At 35.0% G+C, this 24,572-nt stretch overlaps 1 protein-coding gene across 20 annotated transcripts in view; it reads left to right on the plus strand.

Moving 5' to 3' along the window:
* Positions 1-23,889, plus strand: part of KIF21A (kinesin family member 21A) — a 153,968-nt gene extending 130,079 nt beyond the window's left edge. For 6 of the 20 annotated variants that reach the window (XM_012465612.2, XM_012465614.2, XM_012465602.2 and 3 more), the window contains 9 exons: positions 147-185; positions 874-888; positions 4,558-4,694; positions 6,341-6,521; positions 8,343-8,507; positions 13,620-13,737; positions 15,404-15,574; positions 16,834-17,033; positions 22,604-23,889. In XM_012465612.2, coding sequence (XP_012321035.1) covers positions 147-185; positions 874-888; positions 4,558-4,694; positions 6,341-6,521; positions 8,343-8,507; positions 13,620-13,737; positions 15,404-15,574; positions 16,834-17,033; positions 22,604-22,697 — 1,120 coding nt within the window. In that variant the 3' untranslated portion in view covers positions 22,698-23,889. The remainder of the gene's footprint in view (positions 1-146; positions 186-873; positions 889-4,557; positions 4,695-6,340; positions 6,522-8,342; positions 8,508-13,619; positions 13,738-15,403; positions 15,575-16,833; positions 17,034-22,603) is intronic. The other 14 variants (XM_012465613.3, XM_012465615.3, XM_012465604.2 and 11 more) reach the window with 3 other exon arrangements.
* The last annotated feature ends 683 nt before the right edge of the window (positions 23,890-24,572 follow it).

Genomic DNA, 24,572 nt, shown 5'->3' on the forward strand with positions numbered 1-24,572 from the left:
AGTGCAAATAGATAAGCAGGGCACTATGAAGGAAATGTTTGCTATATATCTGTTATTCATGCTGTCGATTTTGAGTCCAAAGTCAGTGTCCTTACCTGTTGACATCTGTATTCTTTCTCCTCATAATTCTAACTCTTTCACTGTAGGTCTGATGAAAGTGACTCCTCTCTGTCGGAGGTACACAGGTACTTTCTTTCCTGCCTTTCCTACATTCTGGAATTTCATTGATGTTCTAAAGTGCCTTCCTAGAAATTCTAAGCAAGTCTCATTTTTGTTGCATGCATCATTTGTTGTAAATCGTATAAATGCACTAATATTTCTAAACATGCTAATTTTAATACATTTTTGTGATCATACCTTACAGATAAAGTCATGGTATTTTTTTTTGTATGATAGCTTAAAAATTGTGATACCTGTTTTCTGTCTGTAATCTAAATCTTTTCTTTAAAAGAAATCAAGTTTTATGAATATTGATGTCAAGAAAGTTTCTTATCCTCAGTGGTTAGGTATTTCTAATGCCTCAAAGTGTGTGAGGTAGATAAGGTATTTTTTCTTGTTGGTTTAGCAATTTTAAGTAAAAAGATTATATGATTAAAAATAAAATTATGCTAGAGAAAAAAAAGGATACCATTGTACCCAAAATTAAAAAGAACAAATAAACGCTAAAGAAGCATTTTTTTAAATGAATGTTTCTAAGAATAGGTACAGCTTTCAAAATAACTGTTACTTTTTTTCATGTTATGGATTTTTCTGGGAGTTCTTAACTTCTCTTTCTTTTTCTCTCTGTCTTCATTCCCTTTCACCATGATCATTTTGTGTCGTCCCCCTTTGCACTTGTTTTCCTTGTTTTATGGCCATTTTGCTGATCATCAGCAGATCCTCCAGAAGGTAGGCAGAGGAATGGAGAGGAAATTAATTTCATTCCCAGTATCATAAGACCTTACAGGTTTGCATGGAACAAAAATAAGTGTTTATTTTTTTTTCTCCTTCAGATTAAGTCTGTTGTGCAGATTTTCCATATTTAACCTTAAACTCTTTTAAAGTTGATTTTCTATTTCAAAATGTGAATAGATTAATTCTAATAGAGAAATAAATACCATGGCTGTCTGTTTCTATTATCTTTGGTAACGTATATAAAAAATTAATCCTAATATTCAGAATAAGAACATTGCAAAGTGTCTAATTAATAAAACACTATATTTAATATTGAGATTTATTTCTCAAAAGACCGAATAACCAATGACATGAAAAATACGTAACAATTAAAAGAAGGCATTCTGCTCTCCTGGAAATAACCGTGCCTACATAAGTCATGGGGCAAATATTTACTGAGTATAACCTTTGACATGGCAGAATTGTGTTGGATGTTACATCATCAGGGAAACGTTTAATAGATTCCTGGGATAAAGCTTGTAATCTGAAGGAAAGAAACCTTTGGAGACACATTATCACTTATCTGAGGGTGCTGTTTAGCTCTTTTCTTAAGAAAATTTGTCATTAAATGTACTTTGAAAATAGCTCTTAAGCTGTTAACGTAAATTGTTTTCTTACAATCAGCTTTTTGACCTATACATACCTATATATTTTCTGTTTGTGAGAATTAATAGTGGCAACCTACTATTCTTTAGAATCATACTTTTTCAATATTTGAAGCAATATTTGTAAATTTGATTACTTCAATTCCTATCTATGAACTTTAGGGCATCAAAATTTCAAAATGGCAGATTCAGACTTTTGAGCAGGTTTTGCTCCAATTTCAATTTTAATCTGCTTAAATTGTTAGATTACAAACAAATTACTGAGCATTAGTTTCAATAATCTCAAGTTGACACATGTATGCAAATCATGGCATCAGAATTTATAATTATATATCCAGAGATAATAGTTCTTTATATCATTTGTAGGGATAATAGACTCCTATCACTTTTGTGATCATTATAACCAGACCCTAAAAATAAATTTTTTTCTCCCCCAACTCTAAATTTACCTCCTTTAAATTTCCATTCATTAGTCTTTCATCAGCTATTTTTCCCCTTACCAGAATTAATTTTATATATCTTTTTGTTTATATATGATATCTCTTTAAATATTCAACCCTTTTAAACTATGCTATTGTATCCTCTCTCCAGTAAATGTTCTTTTATCAGCTCAATAGTTTCATCATCTCTTCCTTATGTAATATAGTCTACAGATCCTTCATTCTGCTTCTACTGTTTTGTAAAGGCTCCAATTTTTCAATGTTCTTCTTAAAATGGGACATCTAAAACTACATCTCATTCCATATATGGCCTATGTAGAATGCAGTAGGTCTATTGCTGTCTTTCTCCTGAAATATTTATTTCTATTAAACAAATTATTGATAGTGAGTAGGCATATAGAATAAATGAATTTTGTTTCAGTGATTTTTTTAGGCAATATTGTGTCCAGCTCTTTAATATATCCATTTAATAAGCATGCCACTTCTCTCTAGGGCTAGGGAAAGATTGACCGGATACTAAAGATCTTCAAGATCAGCAGTGACCTTGACTCTTTAGGTGTGACTCTTCAACTACCTGTGAAAATACTTTAACAGTTCTGTCCACAAGGATGTTAAAGGATATCACTGTCCACAGGATATCATTTAAAAGTCTTATTGTGTGGGCTTTATTAGAGTCAACATATATTGTGAATATGACATTCCCTTAAATTGCTATCTATTAACCCTACAAAAATCTTTCCCCACGAGATTGATGAGCCCAGATTATCTTTTGTTGGTGAGCATTTATTTTTAAGTAGATAATGATTTATTCTTCTGTGAGACTCAACAAGAAGTTTTACCCATCTGTAATTTCTGGTTCCACTTTTTTCCTGCTTTTTGGAAGACCATGTGTACATGTTTTATCCCTTTTATTGATCTTTGTGATTTCTTAGAATACTGACAAGGATTTTGCCTCCACAATGGTATATACTTTCAAAACCCTTTGATACAATGATTTTAAAGCAGACATGCTTGAATTTATTAAATAAATCTCCATTGTCAGCTCTAACTTACTTTGGGCTCACATTTCTTAATCATTTCTGCTCCCTTGCATCTCAAAGGATATCCTTTTTCATTACGAAGATGGAAACAAAACAGTTTTCCTTTATCCCTGTATTTGTCCTAATATTAGGCCATTTGTCTCATATAATGGACATAATTCAACATAACTTTTCTTTCTGCTTTGAGCGAAGGTACATTTGACTATTTGTCATGTCTTAATTCATTATCATCTTTAGTCTCCCCAACACCATGATTTTAATTGTGATCCTATCTTAAACTCCTTTGGGAGAGGGACAATGTTTTGATAATCTTTATATTTCCATAGTGCATAGCCCAGTGCCAAAAAGCAGAAACTACAGAAATATCAAATTTATGAGAAAGCTCCCTAAAGACCTTCATTGTTTTTATTTTTTTTCATTTTTAATTTTTGCAGGTACATAGTAAATATATATTTATGAGGTAAATGAGATGCTTGGATACAGGCATGCAATGGACAATAATCATTGTGGAAAATGGGGTATCCATCCTCTCAAGCAATTATTCTTTGTGTTACAAACAATCCAATTACACTCTTTTAGTAGTTTTAAAATGTGCAGTTATTGACCATAATCACCCTTTGAGGCTACCAAATAGTAGGTCATACTGATTCTTTCTATTATTTTTGTGCCCGTTAAACATCCCCACCTCTCCCAACCCCGACTACCCTACCCAGCCTCTGGTAACCATCCTTCTACTTTCTATGTCCATGAGTTCAGTCATTTGATTTTTAGATCCCATAAATAAGTGAAAATATGCAATGTTTCTCTTTCTGTGCCTGGCTTATTTCACTTAACATGATGTCTCCAATTCTATCTATGTTGTTGCAAATGATACAATCTCATTCTTTTTTTTATGGGTGAATAGTACTCCATTGTGTGTATGTACCAAATTTTCTTTATCCATTCAATGTTATTGTAAATTCTCATTCTTTTAAATTTTTCTTTGAGATTGTCAGTTTTTTTCTTTAAGCTTTTGATCTTTCTACCCATTGTCCCTTTAGAATTTCTGTTCATGCAATTATTCCTATTTTTTCTTTAATTTTTATTTGAAATCCGCTTTCCTGGTATTTTAGGTGGCATATATGTTATACTTGCTTCAGCATGTTCTTTTGCACCTCAGCTTGACATGGAATTATGTCTTCCTGTTACTTGTCATTTCTGCATCTTCCTTATTTGTCAGAATTCAGTACACTCAAATAATTCCCACTGTTGCTTCATTAAACCTTAGAGAGATGAAATTGTTAATAAGAAAGTCTAGATGTATTATAGTTTCGGCTGTTTGCAGAATGCAGCTGTTAGCAACTGCCTGATTAGTTGATATACTCCATCACTATTACTATTTCACACTTTGTCCTTCTGCTTAAAACAGAGCAGTCTGGATTTTATTACTAATTACTTATAAAGACTTCTTAAAGTTAGAAAAAAAACAAGACTAGTCTCATGATATAGTCTCATGATATTGAAGTGAGTCTTGGTTTGTTTGTTTTTTCCCCACCTTAGGGGCATAATCAACCCATTTCCTGCTTCCAAAGGAATCAGAGCTTTTCCACTTCAGTGTATTCACATAGCTGAAGGGCATACAAAAGCTGTGCTCTGTGTGGATTCTACTGATGATCTCCTCTTCACTGGATCAAAAGGTGCTAGTAGTTATCTAATGCAGATACTTAATAGCTTTTTTTAAAAAAATTAAATTTTTAACATGCTGTAGAAAACTGTCAAACCATTTAAGACCAACAAGAATCTTATAATCTGGTTCAACCCTGAATTGTAAAATATATAAAATTATTGTGTAGTTGAGCAGCAAGTCAAACCTGTTGATGTTTTGTGAGTACAGTGGTGACAGAATACAACTCTCTACAGTATTTGGGCACGTACTGCATGTAGGGTCCTGAATTTTGAAATGCAGGTTATATAAAAATCTATAAAAGGCTAATAAAATGTACAATATGGGAATAAGATACATAGCAACCACCATTTCTGCAACACTTACTACATATCAGGGCTATGCTAGGCACTATAATAATATATCTCACTTAATTCTCACAACAATCCCAATGAGATACATGCTTCATCCTCATTTTGTAGACAAAGAAACTCAGGATTCAAGAGAATAAATACTTTTCCTAGGTAAATTTAGCTAGTAAATGGAAGAACCAGGATTAGAAACTGAGGTATACCCTTCTCCAGTCCTGCACTCTTAACCCCTTTGGTACAATTGCAAGTAACCAACTATAAATGGAAACCAACTATAAATATTGGAAAACCAACTATAAATACTTTGAAGAGATATAGATGAAGAGTTTTGGGTTTCTGGAAAAGAGAGAAACTGCCCAGCTGTGAGAAACAAGGAAAACTTTGACACGGGGTCACTTAGGTTATAACTGTAGGATGGTTTGGATATTGACAGGTAGGAATGAATAATCAAGATTACAGAATAACATAAGCAGAGACATGAAGATAAAAGTGGAGCATGTTTAGAAACTAATTCTAGTTGGGTTGAAAAATAGAATATGTTTAAGAGAAGTGCTGGTCATTGAGGCTAGAGAGGTGAAAAGCAAGCATGTACAGGAATTCAGGGAGCTAGTAAGAGTTTTTTAGTCAAAGATTCACTTTAATTAGCAAATATTTATTGCTCATTGTCTATGAGGGAAGTACAAGAACCCAGCTAGAACTTATTAACTGGGAGTAATAGTAAAGCAATTCCCTAATTTAAAAAAAAATGTTCTTTTAAAATACCATGTTTTTCTAATGATTCAAATTAAATATATCTCTCTGGTATAATTAGATATTTAACATATCAGAAAAAGAAATAGTTTTGTGATTATGTTTTTAGGTCAAAAATAGAAATAAAATTTATCAATCATTGACCCTTGGGGGAAAAATGTGTGTATATTTACTAGCATAGAGAATGTTGTGAGGAGGTAGGAGTATGATCAGAGAAGAATGTTTTGAAGAGGCTGATTTGAGACTGCTGTTCTAAATTCAGGGGCAATTTGAAGCAAGGCTCTTTTGATATGACCATTTCAAAATTGTTTATAATTATTTTTTCAATACCGCATGATACATACACCAGACATCCCAGACTTTTATCTGATCCTTTACGCATACCTTGTCTTTAAGCCTGCTGCAGAGGGTCAAGGATGAAGTTAGGATCCTTGTTGCATGTTAACTACTATTTTCATTTCCTTCCCATAGAAGAAAAATTATTTAAATAATTTTTGTTGTTAAGAGAAACTAAAGTAGTTCATATTAACAGTGTTTCCTCTTTTTTTGTTTGTTTTAGATCGTACTTGTAAAGTATGGAACCTGGTAACCGGGCAGGAGATAATGTCACTGGGGGGTCATCCCAACAATGTCGTATCTATAAAATATTGTAATTATACCAGTTTGGTCTTCACTGTATCGACATCTTATATTAAGGTGTGGGATATCAGAGATTCCGCAAAGTGCATTCGAACACTTACGTAAGTAACTTGAAGACAAATAGCGTAAAGGATGAATAGCTTTTTTTTTTTTTTTTACAAAATATGAGAAAAGAGATGACTATAAATGCATTTTAATTTTTGAATACCCGTCCACTTCCCAGAGGATATTAAAGTGTTCACAATGAAAAGCACAGATAAAACAAGAGGGGGAGAAACTTGACAAATGAAATATAAGAGCCTGGCATTAAACAGAAAAGGATGAGCCATATTTGATCTATGACTAAGTATACATTTAATGTTTTCTCTGTCTCAAATATAAGGTATTACATTTTCATACTATTTCTTACTTGATAGAGTTCAATGTTTTATATTACTTGCTTCAAATAACTACCATTTGTTGGGAAGTGGCTGAAATCACCATGGTAGGCAGTGAAGAAGAACTTATAACCTTTAATTAATAGCGATTGAAAAGCTGAGAGTGTTTTTTAAGGACTGAGACTGCTTTGGTGTGAGTGCAAATTTCATAACTGCAGGTTACGTTGAATAATTGGAGGATGAATCTGTTTTTTCTGTGCTCATTATTGTATTTGTCTTTAAAAGTGTAGAACAAGTGATTCTTTTTGCTGTGATATTGATGAATTATTTTAATAATCGAAGTTGATGTAAACTCTGTAATCATTTAAATGAGAGCAGGGAACATAAGAAAGGTTAACTTTTACTAGTCTTTAGAGATAGTAGAGAATATTAACTTTTAAGTGCTGTTTGGTAATTTGAGAACAACTTTGCTATTCTTTGGACAGAATACAAGTCTTGACAATCTTGTAGAAAAAGAATACTACTTTGTAGTATGTTAAGATATATCTTGAGCTAGAAATTTACCAATTCAATTGAATCACTAAAGTTAAATTTGAAAAGATTGATTATGGCTTAATATTTTAGAAGTTAGCTAAGAAAATGTTTCAAAATTAAAAAAAAAAAACTTCACCTAGAATTTATGTGAAGAAACAGACATAAGCTATGTTTAAGGCCTTAGCCACATCATAGATACTCCATCTATGAGCATGTTAAAGTAAGTGAAGACTGCAAATAATTAAAAAGGTCTTCACTGTCTTTAATCCAGAAAGGCAATTCTTATATACAGAAGGAGTACTGGGAAGCCTGGCCAGGGGCTTCTGGAAGCTGCCCGAAAATGAATTGCTTTTGTGGCAATGGATCATTTGTTGATTTTTTTTTTTTTTGTGACGGAGTCTCCCTCTGTCGTCTAGGCTGGAATGCAGTAGTGTGATCTTAGCTCACTGCAACCCTCACCTCCTGGGTCAAAGAGATTCTCCTGCCTCAGCCTCCTAATTAACTGGGATTACAAGCATGCACCACCATGCCCAGCTAATTTTTGTGTTTTTAGTAGAGATGGAGTTTCATCATTTGGCCAGGCTGGTCTTGAACTTCTGACCTTAGGTGATGCACCTGCCTCAGCCTCCCAAAGTGCTGGGATTATAGGTGTGAGCCACCATGCCTGGCAATTTGTTGATTTTTTTTTTTTATGTTTAACATATGATCTTCCTGAAAGATATTCTAGTCCTTCCTGATTCAGGGCTTGGAATTACTAGTATTATAATAGACATACTAATTAAGAGTTTTAAACCATGTAATCTTGTTTTATTAATTCATTTCTTCACTTACCAAATATTTATTTATATGCACTAACTCTATGTTATGTGCTGTGCTAGGTACTATGTTTATAGTGACAAAAAGACACAATTCTTGTTATTGCCTACAGCCAGGTTCCTGGGAATCCAAGGAATTCTGAGCCAAACTCAAGTCCAGAAATGTGACTTTTTTGCTTTGTTTGTATCTCTTAAGGTCTTCAGGTCAAGTTACTCTTGGAGACTCTTGTTCTGCAAGTACCAGTCGAACAGTAGCTATTCCTTCTGGAGAGAACCAGATCAATCAAATTGCCCTAAACCCAACTGGCACCTTCCTCTATGCTGCTTCTGGAAATGCTGTCAGGATGTGGGATCTCAAAAGGTAGATATTTTTAAGAAAACATACCTCTTGCTATGGCAAATACAACTTCAGACATTAATAACATCAGTGCACGTGAAATCCAATTTTCATGACCCCAGAAGTTAATGTAAAATCATAGGCTATTTTATTCAGCATGGTACTTCTAAATGTCTCTTGTGTCTTTATTAGCAAACTGACAATTTTCTCTTTTTTAAAATCTCCATTGCTGGGGAAAATAAGTATATAGAGGAAAAATAAAATTGAAATATTACAATCTCTTAATATTTGCCTACAAGTCATGTTGTTTACTAGGAAGAGGCCAACATTCTCATCCTAGTTTCACCAGTACTCTTTTTTATTTTTCTTTTTTGATTCGCTTTTTTTTTTTATTGTACTTTAGGTTCTGGGGTATATGTGCAGATCATGCAGGATTGTTGTATAGGTGCATACATGGCAATGTGGTTTGTTGCCTCCATCCCCCCGTCAGCTATATCTGGCATTTCTCCCCATGTTATCCCTCCCCAACCTCCCCACCCCACTGCTGTCCCTCCCTGGCTCCCCCAATATACCTCAGTGTGTGATGCTCCTCGCCCTGTGTCCATGTATTCTCATTGTTCAACACCTGCCTATGACTGAGAACACGTGGAGTTTGATTTTCTGTTCTTGTGTCAGTTTGCTGAGAATGATGGTTTCTAGATTCATCCATGCCCCTACAAAGGACATGAACTCATCATTTTTTATGGCTGCATAGTATTCCATGGTGTATATATGCCACATTTTCCTTGTCCAGTCTATCATCGATGGGCATTTGGGTTGGTTCCAGGTCTTTGCTATTGTAAACAGTACCACAATGAACATATGTGTGCATGTGTCTTTATAATAGAACTATTTATAATCCTTTGGATATATACCCAGTAATGGGATTGCTGGGTCAAATGAAATTTCTATTTCTAGGTCCTTGAGGAAGCACCACGCTATCTTCCACAATGGTTGAACTAATTTATGCTCCCACCAACAGTGTAAAAGTGTTCCTATTTCTCCACATCCTCTCCAGCATCTGTTGTCTCCAGATTTTTTAATGATCGCCATGCTAACTGGTGTGAGATGGTATCTCAATGTGGTTTTGATTTGCATTTCTCTAATGACCAGTGATGATGAGCATTTTTTCGTATATTTGTTGGCCTCATATATGTCTTCTTTTGAAAAGTGTCTGTTCATATCCTTTTGAATGGGGTTGTTTGTTTTGTTCTTGTAAATCTGTTTTAGTTCTTTATAGATTCTGGATATTAGCCCTTGTCAGATGGGTAGATTGCAAAAGTTTTTTTCCCATTCTGTTGGTTTCCAGTTCACTCTAATTATTGTTTCTTTTGCTGTACAGAAGCTCTGGAGTTTAATTAGATCCCATTTGTCTATTTTGGCTTTTGTTGCCAATGCTTTTGGTGTTTTAGTCATGAAGTCCTTGCCTATGCCTGTGTCCTGAATGGTTTTGCCTAAGTTTTCTTTGAGGGTTTTTATGGTGTTAGGTCTTATATTTAAGTCTTTAATCCATCTGGAGTTAATTTTAGTGTAAGGTGTCAGGAAGGGGTCCAGTTTCTGCTTTCTGCACCCTGCTAGCCAGTTATCCCAACACCATTTATCAAACAGGGAATCCTATCCCCATTGCTTGTTTTTGTCAGGTTTGTCAAAGATCAAATGGTTGTAGATGTGTGGCATTGCCTCCAAGGCCTCTGTTCTGTTCCATTGGTCTGTATCTCTGTTTTGGTACCAGTACCATGCTGTTTTGATTACTGTAGCCTTGTAGTATAGTTTGAAGTCAGGTAGTGTGATGCCTCTAGCTTTGTTCTTTTTACTTAGGATTGTCTTGGCTATGCAGGCTCTCTTTTGGTTCTATATGAAGTTTAAGGTGTTTTTTTCCAGATCTGTGAAGAAGGTCATTGGTAGCTTGATGGGGATAGTGTTGAATCTATAAATAAGGGTTGCTGCCGGTTTCTTCTTCTGTTATTTTCATCCCAGAAGGGTACCCGCCATCTTTCGGCCTGAACTCTCCTTTATGAGCTGTCTCTTTGGGTACATGGGGTCAGGGAGCTGCTTGAGTAGACAGTCTGTCTTTTATAGGAGCTCAAGTGCTGTGCTGGGAACTCCATTGTTTCATTGCGTTCAGAGCTGCTGGGCACATACATTTAAGTCTGCTGCAGTGGAACTCATAACCCCCTCTTTTCCTAGGTACTCTGTCCTAGGAAGGTTGGGCTTTATTTATAATTTCCTCACATGCTGCTGCCTTTTTTCATAGATGCCCTGCCCAGCACAGAGATAGTCTAGTCACAGTCTGCCAGCAGAGGCATTGCGGAGCTGCTGCGGGCTTTGCTTAGCTGCTGTGTGAACTTACTTGAGGTGTTGTTTAAAGAGGTACAGTTAGAACTGCCTCGGTATTGGTGGACTGCCTCAGTAGTGGTGGACACCCTTCCCCCAATGGAGCTGGACCTTCCTGGGTCCAGCTGCGCTTTCTGTGAAACTCTTAATCCAGAGTGTTTCGGATTGCTTGTTTTGTGGGGGTGGTACCTGCCGAGCCAGATCACCTGGCTCCCTGCCTCAGCCCCCTCCCTTTCAGTTGAATGAGCGGCTCTGTCTCCCTGGCATTCCAGGTGCCAGTTGAAGCAGCTGCCCAGATTTATGTGAGTTTCTATGCACCAACCCTCGGCACCGGCTGAAACAGCCATGCTGGAAACTTTTGGTGCTTTTCAGCCCGGGAATCTCCTGGTCTCTGGGCAGTGAAAACTCATTTGGAAATGTGGTGATCACACACATTCTCACTGGGAACTGCACTCCAGAGCTGTTCCTATTTGGCCATCGTGGATCAGTATCCCAGTACTCTTGATAGAATTATTTTTTGCAACATTATTTAAACATCTTATATCTTAAATTTTTTCATTTATAAAATTAATTTAACAACTTTGGGCATAAAGTCCTCACAGAAATTTTGTGAATATAAAATAAAATATATGTAAACTATGAAGTATTAAGATGAAATAGTTAAAAAGAAAAAAATGATACAATTTAAGGCATTACATCTTTTATTTGATTTTTATTTGCTATGAAGTATGAGCTTTTTTCCTTTAGTTGAGTGTTTATGTTAGCTTGTTTTCTAGTTCCTAAAAGTTTGGCAGCAGGGAACAATCACTTATTAGTTAACAAATATTTATTCAACCCAGTGATGTCAGGCTTTGCACCAACGGTCTGGTGAGTCCTGGGAATAAAGACAGAGCAAAACAAATGTGGCTGGTGTTGGACTCCTGGGCTCAAAAGCTCCTGCCACCTAAGCCTCTCAAAGTGCTGGAATTACAGGCAGGAGCCACCGTGCCCAGCCTAGATTTACCTTCTTAGAACTCATCTTATAATGGAAGATAAAGGCCATTAAACAGACTATTACAAGATTCTTAGTAAGGTTTCCAATTCAGATAATAAAAGGTGCCTCTCATCCAGAAGGGATTTGCCAGTGGTAAATCAAATGGATGTTTTTCTGAAAAACTTTGAGAAAAACTGGTGTTATAATTTGTAACATTTAAAATATGTTAAAGTATGACCGACAAAGTATAATAAACATAATTTATAGATTAGCTAAGAGAGAAACCGTGGTCCTAAATACTGTATTAGCAATAAAATGTAGAAAATTGAAAACAATGCTTTTTTAAGAAAATGAGAAAAGAGGTGAGGACTTGGTTTATTCTTGAAGATATTGAATTTGACTCATAGTAAGAGCACCTTAGAAGAAATAGTCAAAATCATGACATAAGACAAGAAAAGATACCAGCTTTTGAAAATATTTCGTACTTTTTAATTTGCTGAAAAGTTTGGTTCTTGGAAAGCTGGTTGTTTTCAGCAACATATTAATAATTAAATGTAGATCTTAACAAAGGAACTAAGAGAATAGTTTTCAAGAAACTGTAATATTTTAGAAGCTAGACACATGTCTTTATTCCAGCAGGTTGATTTGAAGTAGGACTGTGAAACAATGGTTCATTGTTACCCTCTGACAACTGACAGCATACAGTTTTCTACCAGCTGCATAGCTGTCCTGGTCATTTTCATATCTTTATAATAATTGATGAAATGGACCACTTATTTTCTGATATATATATCCACACATATATATAGATAAATGTGTATATATGATGTATGTGCACTTATGTATATTTGCAAAAATGTGTGTGTAATAAAATAATTTTATTTCCTCAGTATTGTTACTAATTTTGTAATTACATCAGTAATATTGTCAGTTTATTTGAAATTCAAATTGGACCTAATCAGTTGTATGCCTAACACATATTTAGACATTTGGCAGATTAACGTTTAGGTGGATTTAGGTTGGAGTTAAAAACTAATCATTTTTTTAGACTTCTGCTGCTTTTTTGCTGCTTTTTTCTTACTTAAATGACGTTAGTCAGCTTTGGAATAACATTTATGACTCTCCCTGCTTGCATCGTAGATTATGTTAGTTTTGACTATTTGAACAGAGTTCCGTAGAGGTGGAGCTAAAATGAAAAATGCTGTTGATGCACACCTGTAAGTGCCAGCTACTGGGGAAGCTGAGGTGGGAGGATTGCTTGAGGCCAGGAGATTGAGACTGCAGTGCACCATGATCATCCCTGTGAATAGCCACTGCACTTCAGCCTGGCGACATAATGAGACTCCATCTTTCTTTCTTTCTTTTTTTTTTTTTTTGAGGCGGGGTCTTGCTCTGTTGCCCAGGCTGGAGTGCAGTGGCTTGATCTTGGCTCACTGCAATATCCACCTCTCGAGATCAATTGATTCTTCTGCCTCTGCCTCCTGAGTAGCTGAGATTATAGGCACCCACCACCACACCCGACTAATTTTTGTATTTTTGGGGTGTATGATGTTGGCCAGGCTGGTCTTGAACTCCTGACCAGATGATCTGCCCACCTCAGCTCCCAAAGTGCTGGGATTACAGGCGTGAGCCACTGTGCCCAGCCCAAGACCCTATCTCTAAACATACAAAATGAACAAAAAAAAAAGTCAACTATTTTATGAAGGAATGTAAATTGTTTATGTTGAGGCTTAATCCCATCATACTGAGAAGTATTTTTAAACAAAATTTTTTTAAATTTATTTTTAAAGGTTTCAGTCTACAGGAAAGTTAACAGGACACCTAGGCCCTGTTATGTGCCTTACTGTGGATCAGATTTCCAATGGACAAGATCTAATCATCACTGGCTCCAAGGATCATTACATCAAAGTATGTATAAGAGACTTTCTAGATTGTATTCATCTATTAAATGATAATTTTGAAGTATTCAAATTCATCTAGAACCTCTTTCTCTTAATTTATTTTTCCTTTTCTAGTACTTCCTTTTTCTTTTTAATCTTTTTTTCATTCATAGTTAGGGATTTTATTGTCTTATTACTCAGTCATGTATTCTCATTTTTCATAAAGAAAGATTGGAAACAATTTTAAAGCTCTTTAGCTTAGTCTTCCAACTCATATATGAGTCTCATTGTCATGATCTTTCATCCTGAAAATATTTTGATCTTCAGAATTTTATGAAATTAGCAGATAAGGTAAGGAAAGATGCATAGCTTGATTCTAAAAATGTTAAATTTAAATAGTTGTAAATGAAATACTAATAGAGGACATTCACATGGCCAGAAGGCCGTTAGAAACTCATGTCTAGAGTTCAAGATAAGTTGTGACTAGAGATATAGGTTTGGGAGCCATTCAAAGTGAAGCAGATGTTCAAGAAGTTAAGAACTGATGATGTGGCCAAGGTGGAGAGAAGTTGACTGAGAACTTCTTGGAGAATACCTCTAAAACCAACAAGAAGAAAGTAAGAAAGAGAGGTAGGAAGACTAAAAGGACTCATTCTAGAAACTTTGATTAAGAAACGAGAGATGAGTTAATGACTTGAAATTAGAATGGTTAAGAAAAGGGGATTTTTTACTCTAGAGACTTGAACATATTTATGTACTTAGGAAATGGGCTTAGTGGAGAGGGAATGAGTGAAGAGAAAACCGAAGTGGTGGCAATTGATGAAGTTGGAAGGAGGAGTTAGATCATAGATGTGGACATTGGAAAGAAGTAAGTATACTTTAGCCTCTGATAAAGAAGGGAAGGATAAGAAGAAGTTTGAAGATAAAAAGAAACCTTTAGAATGGAGGAGAGCGTCTAAAAAGTTTATGTTTGATTACACTAGCCTTTTCAGGAAAGCACAAGGTTATGGGCTAAGAGAGATGAGGGAAACTGAGGAAAGTGAAAAGGTTTTGAACAGCAGCTTTGGGGAATTGGAGATGACCTCCAGGACTGCAGAGTTACCTAATAGTCATTAAATAATAACCATATTGTTTATTTGAATTTCAACTGGATTGATATGTAATATTTTTATTATTGAGCATATCATTTGTGCACTTGTACATGAAAATTCTGGTTTCCTCTTTTAAAAGCCTACAGACGCAAAGCATGTAACGTGCAAGCAAAAGTAGTATGAAAGAAAGGGCACAGGTTTATCCTCAGTTGTCATTCATGCCAGATTAATTTAATTAACTTAATAAAAACATACATAACAACAAATAACAAAACAATAATTAAGAGCAGGTGCCATGATGCATGCAGCTGCTCGGGAGGTTGAGGTGAGAGAATCTCTTGAGCGTGAAGTTAAAGCTGCAGTGCAGTATGATTGCACCTGTGAATAAGAACTGCACTCCAGCCTGGGAAACATAGTGAGGCCTCATCTCAAAATAAGTAACTAAATAAAATAAATAAAAAGAAAAAATGTAACAAACCAGAAACAATAGGTAACAAAACAGATCATGTCTGATGAACATATATGTGTGTTTCTAGGAATGTACCAATATTGGTGTTTCTTTGCAATTTGAAGAGGATAACTGCTTTGTTTCTACTTTTTTAGATGTTTGATGTTACTGAAGGAGCTCTTGGGACTGTGAGTCCCACCCACAATTTTGAACCCCCTCATTATGATGGCATAGAAGCACTAACCATTCAAGGGGATAACCTATTTAGTGGGTCTAGAGATAATGGAATCAAGAAATGGGACTTAACTCAAAAAGACCTTCTTCAGGTAATGCAGAACCTTTTCATAATAAAGAGTGGGCATTTCAACAAAATTCTGTAGCCTGTAGAAGAACTTGAAGAGCATCCATGTAGATTTTTATTGTTTAGGGATAATATTAATCAGGCTTTCCTCTTATAGAATGTTTCATCCTCCCCAGAGTTCTTCACTGGGAGAAAGGAAACATTTAACATTGACTAATACTTGCTAGATAAGAGAAGAAGAGACGGTCATAAGAGTTGAAAGATCTAGAGTTGCTCCATGCATGTGTTTATTAAATAAAATCAGCCTGGGAGTAGTGCAGTTGCAGTTTCTCATTTTGTTTTGCTTTTGTTTTATGTACATGTATTCCAAAGAGTTCCAAGTTTAGCTAAAGTCAAGAGTAATATAAATAATTCCTTATCTATAAGAGCATTTGCATGCCTCCAAGAGTGGTGGTTCTCTCATTTCCTACAAAATGATAGTTGGGTTGAAGTGATGTGTCAGTAAATTCAAATACTGGTGTCTTTTCTTAATTCCCTGGAAAAGAAATTAGTTAACAGATGAAATTATTTTCAATTTCAAGTTTTTCCTTATATATGTATTTGCTACCACTTTCCTGCTTGTAATCAGATAAAAACCAAACAAACAAGTAACATAAATATTAAAAGAAAAAAAAATGACAATAGATGCATATACAATGTTGCATTCAAAGGCCTTTTATAAACATACATTCATGATTATAATTTATATTGCACATATAAATACATTTATGCATGAAGTATAGTCATATAATCTGATCTTGTAATTATTGTTTACTCATCATGAAATATATAGATTATCTCTGGTCTTCTGCAGAAATCTTCAGGTATCGAAAGCTGAAACTAGTAATATTATGGGCCAGTCCTTATAGTCCACATACCAGGTTGCAGTTTTCAAATTTGCTTTATTTAATACATTTTGGAGAAAGGTAAGATATTTACTGTCCATAAGAGGATGTGATGCTGGAAAGTTCTATAAACTTTCAGGGTCTTTTACATTCTGTAGATTATTAACATAATAGTCCTTAAATACTGTTAACAATGATGAAAATTAGTGAGGCAAGTCGGGAAGCAAATTACACATTTATTTCTTTAAATCACTAAGAGTGATTGCAAGGAAAATAACCTTTCTCCAGGCAATTCCAAATATTAAGTTATGGCAATAAAATATTTTTCAGTTTATTTTCATGTAAAAATGTCAGTTTGGAAGCTCCCCTTAAGCTGCCAATTTCACTTTTTTTCTTTTAGCAAGTTCCAAATGCACATAAGGATTGGGTCTGTGCCCTGGGTGTGGTGCCAGATCACCCAGTTTTGCTCAGTGGCTGCAGAGGAGGCATTTTGAAAGTCTGGAACATGGACACTTTTATGCCAGTTGGAGAGATGAAGGGTCATGATAGTCCTATCAATGCCATATGTGTTAATTCCACCCACATTTTTACTGCAGCTGAGTAAGTTTTCTTATATTATTTTTCTCTATATTGGTTGTTTGTGTTTAGATTTAACAAATATGTTGTAAATATCTAGAAACATTGAATTGAACAAAATCCTTTTAATCATTCTAATGTCTGTTTTAAGATGTCTTATTTACATTTTCTGGTGTACACTGTGGCCACTGAATTTAGGCACCCGAGGTTACATAACAATCCTGTCACTCCTGTGTTAGTACTCTGCTTACTATAGGAAGCGTGCTGTCACATGGTCCTTGATGATTTTGACTTTTAGAAAATAATGACTAATTTTTAAGGAGTTTTATTTTCAGAAAGGCAATAAAATTGCCATTTTTCATATTTAGAACAAATTATTTAAAAACTCTCTGTGCTTCCTCCTCCCTTTAAAGTATATGTACATAGTAATAACATATGCTTCCTCCCGCTTGTGGATGGCTGGATCGATTGACTCATTTGTTCATTCACAATGAATCTCCTAAGTGTTGTGCATTGTTCCAGACTCCTGGGAATAGAGCAGTGAACAAAACAGATTCCAGCCCCAGTTTATATTCTTATGAGAATAAATGAAAAACACATTAAGTAGAATGTGTTAGATGGTGACAAGTGCAGTGGTGAAAAATAAAAGAGAGAAAGGAGATGGGATTTTCTTAGGGCAGGGCTTACAGAATAGGGTGGTCAGTGATGGCCTCATGGAGAAAGTGACATTTAAGATACTTGAAGGAGGTAGAAAGATGTTGTAATTGTAAAATGTCATTATATATAAATGACATTATATATAGTACACACATATATATGTGTATATATGTACTTTGAAAAGGAAAGCCTATGTATTATAATGTTAGGTGTAGGGTCTTATTCAAATAAAACGTAATTTCTTATGAATATCTATCTAAAACACCTCCCAATTTTGTTTGTGTATTGTTTATATCTATTTAATTTGAGCACTGCCTATGCATGAACAACCTGATTTTATTTTGAAGCCTCTACTTTATTTCTGTGTCATTTCTTTTTGTTTGTGCTGTTTCTATTAAATCTCTCTTTTCATTTAGATTTACTTAGATTTACTTTTGTCTTTAAGGCGCATCAGAGCCAATTTATTTTGTTTTTCTAAGGTGCTTTTGTTTGATGCTTCATTGATGTAGTTTCCAAGGTGCATTACTTTCTGAAAAGTCACCACTTTTGCTTATTTCTTGAAAACTTGTTGTGTCCTTGAAAATTTGCTGGATATAACAATACTACTCATAGCTGTGCGACACCCAATACAAGACTTAGTATTGTGTATCAGTGGGGCCTGGGGATTGACATATAATGCAATTGTACTTACTTATCTTCCATGACATGGTCTCAGTTTTGAAGAGCTAAACATTTTTTATTAACTTTTATTTTAGGTTCAGGGGCACATGTGCAGTTTTTTTATATGGGTAAACTTGTGTCACTGGTGTTTCTTGTTTAGATTATTTCATTATCCAGGTACTAAGCCCAGTACCCAATAGTTATTCTTTCTGCTCCTCTCTCTCCTCCCAACTCCACCCTCAAGTAGGCCCCAGTGTCTGTTTTTCCCTTTTTTGTATCTATGAATTCTCATCATTTAGCTCCCATTTATAAGTGAGAACATGTGATATTTGGTTTTCTGTTCCTGTATTAATTTGCTAAGAATAATGGCCACCAGCTCGATCCATGTTCTCACAAAATACATGATCTCATTTATTTTTATGGCTGCATAGTATTCCATGGCGTATATGTACTACGTTTTCTTTATCCAGTCTGTCATTGATGGGCATTTAGGTTGATTTCATATCTTTGCTATTATGAATAGTGCTGTGATAAACATTTGTGTGCATGTGACTTTATGGTAGAATGATTTATATTCCTCTGGTATGCACCCAGTAAGGAGATTGCTGAGTAAAATGGTAGTTCTGTTTTTAGCTCTTTGAGAAATTGCCACACTGCTTTCCACACTAGTTGAACTGCTTTACACTTCCACCAACAGTATATAAATATTCCCTTTTTTCCACAATCTTATTGACATCTGTCATGTTTTGACTTTTTAATAGTAGCCGTTTTGACTGGTGTGAGATGGTATCTCATTGTAGTTTTGATTTGCATTTCTCTAATAATATTGAGCTTTTTTCATTTTGCTAATTAGCCACATGTATGTCTTCTTTAGAAAAGAGTCTGTTCATGTCCTTTGCCCACTTTTTAATGGGGTTGTTTGGTTTATCCTTGTAAATTTGTTTAAGTTCCTAAGATGCTGGATATTAGATCTTTGTCAGAGTCAAAGTTTGCAAATATTTTCTCCCCTTCTGTAGGTTGTCTGTTTACTCTGTTGATAGTTTATTTTGCTGTGCAGATAAAGAGCTAAACTTTTTCTCAGCTTACTCAGGGTATATCACATGCAAATCTATCTACTACATATTTTCAAATCACAGGGTATTTAGCCAAGAAAATCAGAAGGACTGTTAAAAAATTAGTTCTATTTATTTGTTATTTAATAAATATTTATCTAGTGCTTGCTATGTGAGAGGCATTGTTCTAAGTGCTTTGTAGACATTAACTCATTTGGTGCTTAAAATAACTCTAGAAGTTAAGTATTATTATAATCTCTATTTTACAAGTAGGAGAACTGAAGCCCTTTATAACTTATATAGGTAATTTCATCATACCTGTCATTTCTAGATCTGATATCATTGATTTTTCTCATAATTACTGTTCTTATTTTCTTCTTTTCATGTCAAGTAGTATTTTATTAAATGCTAGACATTATAATATTTTGAGTGTCTCAATTTTGTTGTTCTTTGTATTCCTTTAAAGAACAACAGGCTTTGTTTATCAGGCAATTAAATTACTTGTGGTTCAGTTTTATGTTTTTAACGCTTGTTTTTAACCTTTGTTAGGTAGGTCTAGAGTAGCCATTACTTAAGGTTAGTTGGTTTGGTTACGAAAGTTTAACTCTTCCTGCAGTTCTGCTGAATGTCCAAGGTGTTCAGTGATATCTCTTGATTATACCTGGTCAGAACTTGAATATCTCATAGCCCTGTATGAACTATGGGAACTTTTCAATATATAGCACCCTGGTAGCTGTTTGTTGTCTGACCTTATAGTTGTACTCTACTCATGTACAACTTAGCATTCAAAGACTTTAGGGGATCCCATGTAGATTTGTAGAGTTCTTTCTCGGCATAAGGCTCTCCTCTTCTCTTCTTGGTCTTTCTGGATTCCAACAGACTTTCTGGATTTTGTTCTCTGTCTCTTCAACTAAGTGCTTCTGTGGTTCTCTGTTTGGGTTTCCTCTCCCTGTGCTGTGGTGTGGAAGATGCTTCCAGGCAGATAGCTGGGGCTATCACACAGTTAATCTTTGTTTCCCTTTTCTCCAGGATCACAGCCTCACACTGCCTGTTGCCCAGTGTCTGAAAACAGCTGCTCCATAGATGTTGTCAAGTTTTCTCTTTGTTTACAGTAGGAGGGTTAACCTGGTGCGAGTTACTCTGTCATGGATAGTAGCAGAGGTTTAATCATCTCAAACTTATCCAAAATGGAACTCCTGATCTTTTCAAGAAACCTGCTCATTCTGCAATCTTCTCCATCACAGTTGATGGCTTCTCTGTCATTTTCTGTGCTCGGGCCAGAACCTTCCATTCCTCCCCTTCTTTTGTACTCCATATCTAATCCATCATCAAGTCCTGTTAGTCCCACCTTTAACTTATATTTAGAATCTAACCACTTCTTACCACATCTTTTACTACTTCACCAGATTTAATAATCATCAACTCTTGGATTACTATATAGCCTTCTAAACAAAGTCCTTTGCTCATATGTATTCTACATGCAACACAAAATCTAGAATAACCCTTTAAAAGCCTAAGTTAGCTCATATTCCTTCTCTATTCAAAACCCTACAGTGGTCTTCCATTTCACTTAGAGTTGAGTCTATGCTTGATCTTGCCCTCTGCACATCTGTTATCTCCCTTCCTCATCGTCTGGTACCCTCTGGCTTGTTACTTTTCTTGCAACCCCAATAACCTCTTTGCTGGTCCTTGCAGCATTCCAAAGTCACTCCTGCCTGAGGGCATTTGCCCTGGCTGCTCTCTTGGCCTGAAATGTTTTTCTCTCAAAGATTCTGACCCTCCAAGTCTTTCTTCCTCAGTAAGAGTATCCTGGCCATTGTATTTAAAATTGTAATATCTTCTATCATCTACCACTTCTGGTTCCCTTTGCTGTGCTCTCCCCCCACTTTTTCCCCTGTGGCACTAATCACCTTCTAATATACTGTCTAGTTTAATCATCTCTTATGGTTTATGGTCTGTCTCCTTTTGCTAGAATATATAATCTACAAAGGCAAAAGGTTTGAGCTTTTAAATTTTATTTTATTTTTAAAAAAAAGCGTATCCCAAGCATGCTTGGCATGTAACATGTTCTCAGTAAACATTTGTTGAGTAAATGGTTGAATGAATAAATGGAATGCTGGAATGGGTAGATATATGAAAATATTCCATTGCTGTTATCAATGTATGTGTGTTATGTGGGATGGTGAGAAGATAACTGATTAAAATCTAGAAAGCCTGGGTTCTAGTAAAGCTCTCTCCTTTGCTGTGTTGCACTGGCACTCCACTAAACCTTTCTTCCCTTGGAAAGGAATACATAATCTCTGAAGTGCGTTTTAACTATTAAATTCTATGGAAACTCCTTCTTATTTTGACTTTGGGTTAATCAGGAAATTGGAAAAAGAAACATTTCTTTAAGCCCTGAGAGATACGTTAAGAAATGTGATTGTCTAATGACTAGTTCCCAGTATTCACCTGCTAGGGCAACAGAAACATGTTTTCTCAGAAATACTTTTTTTCCCTTTTATAAAAAAATTTCGATTTCAATTAACAATAACTGTGTATATTTATGGTGCATCAGAATCACTTTTAATCTTCTGCACTCTGTGCTACGTGGAGTGTTAGTGTATTTATCAATAGCCTCTTGCTTTTTCTGTAGGCTTATTTGCTGAATTTAACCAAATATAATTCTTCATGACTTCGCCAGATTCACTAACTCCCTAGAAACCTCCTTTCCTAGAAACCTCACTGTGACCTTCAGGCTGTTTTGCCTGAAGACTTCTGACACTATTTCAAATCACATACTGTGTTTTTAAATAATGAGTGCAGATTCAGTGTTAAAGAGATAGGGCTTGGAACAAGACTGCCTGGATTCACATCTCAGCTGTGTCACTTACGTTATGATCTGGGCCTCAGTTAGCTTTTTTTGCTAGAATATATAATCTACAAAGGCAAAAGGGGGTCATAGCAGTAACTATTGCTAATGGGAGTTAAAGGGAATTAAATGTGTTAACATATGTAAAGGGCACATGTTAACAATGCCTAACTCATAGTAAGCCCTTGATAATATGAGCTGTTACCATTATTAAGGTATATGTTTGCTATACATACAAGACAATGCATATTTGTACTTGCATTTCTTGTAGATCTATGTAGGAAATATTTCGATGAAAAGTAATTATAAGAGCTATTCCTTTATCTTTCTGACCTTGTTCATATATTCATGTTTTATTTTATTTTATTTTGCAGTGATCGAACTGTGAGAATTTGGAAGGCTCGCAATTTGCAAGATGGTCAGATCTCTGACACAGGAGATCTGGGGGAAGATATTGCCAGTAATTAAACATGAATGAAAATAAGTTGTAAACTGAATGCTGTGATAATACACTGTATGTTCTTTATGGAAAACGTTGTCCTGCACTTATTAGGCAAAAACTTATGAATGGGATTAACTGGAAAATACATTTGAATTCAACTGCTGACTATAAATGGTATTCCCATAAAATTGTATACTATTCTGTGTGCTTAGTTTTAAGATCAACCAATAGATATATATCCTACAATTGATATATTGCTTTATTCGCACTTTTATTGTGGCTGAATTTTTGTGCCTATCTATAAAACACACCTTCAAATTATTTGAATTATAAGATATCTGCTTTTGTGACATTCAGAAAACACACTTGGAATAAAGTGCAACCCACCGTTAACTCATTCATATAATCTATTCAAGTGATTTGTGTATTTAAACATATTGAAAATGTTAGTCAAATTGTGGTTTGCTTGTCAGATATTTATATCAGTCTATAGAGGGTTCCCAAATTTCAAACCTCTTTTAATGTAATGGAAAAAAAAAAAGACATGAGAATATTATTGATGAATTTTCATAAGGTAGAATTGACCTTAATCTACTAACAGAGAAGGGTAAACAGTTTGTGTTAAATGTTGGCATTTACTTGTATTGACCAAAGTTTTGCAGCTCTACTATATTCTGTGCTCAGGACTAAGATGCTGTTAAATTGTTGGTTTTGTTTTTTTAGTGCTTTGCATATATTCTGTGATGGGAATTGTTGATGTCCTAACAGAAATATATTTTGATCTATTTTCCTATGGAGTTGTTTCTATTATCACCATTTAATTTTGTTTTTATTTAATAGTAGTATTTCCTTCCCTTTTATCTAATTTTTTATATGCTGCTAAATATATTTTAAATACACTATGTTTGCAAACTTTGGTAGCTATGATGAGAACTATTACCATCTGTGGTGGGAAAAGCTATGTAAATAGGTAGGTTGTATAGAGAGACTATCCTGTGTTGTGCCTGTATGAATTTTTAAAAGCTGTTAATTGGATTTTGCAAAAGGATGTATATTATTTCTTTCGGCTCAGAATATTAATTTGTAAATTAAGTTTAATTTTTATGTAGATGGTATAGCATTTGAAAATACTGTCTTATGTGATTTTTCTCCATGAAAATATTTGCTTGTAAATGAAAACTTAGCTAGGGCCTAAATAAACATGTTGCTATGAAATTATCTTTGCTTTATTGTTCTTTTCCCAAATTGCAAGAGAATGGCCAGTATTTGTAAAACTTTTTTATCTTTGTGTGATAGAAGAAAAGGCATGTTTTTGGTTGTCTGGCAATCCCATATACACTCCTTTCTTTGCTTACTGATGTGAAATATTCTTGATAATTTTAAATAGTAACCTAATCTTGATGAACCATAGAAACTCGCTATTTAAAGCAATCGAGTTCAACTATGTAATTAGGAATTTGAACATGAATGATAAGACAAAACAAAACAAAAAATTCCCGTAAACATTAAGACAGTGGTGACCTTGTTTCTAGAGAAGAGAAGGGGTGGCTGGTGACTGGCAGGTGTCAGAACAGGTGAGGTGGGAGGCTAGGGCGGATGCTTCTGGGGTCCTTGCAATGCTGTAACTTTTGACCTGGGTCCTAAACATAAGTACTCACTTTCTACATACATGTTAAACTGTACATATAGTTCTCTGTCCTCTTTTATGTATGTGTTCTATGTTTCATAGCAAAATAATTTTTGAAAAATGTTAAGGAAGAGATTTTCCTATAAGGACAAAACTCAGCTCTTTTGTAATTTTGCTTCCTTCCCTGAAAGAAGGTACCATGCCAAGATCCAAAAGAGACTTCAAGTCTATTTTAATTTCACGTCTCTTGCAGTGTTTCTTTTTTGCAGAACTA

Source organism: Aotus nancymaae, unplaced genomic scaffold (genome assembly GCF_030222135.1).
Source record: "Aotus nancymaae isolate 86718 unplaced genomic scaffold, 86718_ANA_hifiasm-v0.15.2.pri h1tg000092l, whole genome shotgun sequence".
NCBI lineage: Eukaryota > Metazoa > Chordata > Mammalia > Primates > Aotidae > Aotus > Aotus nancymaae.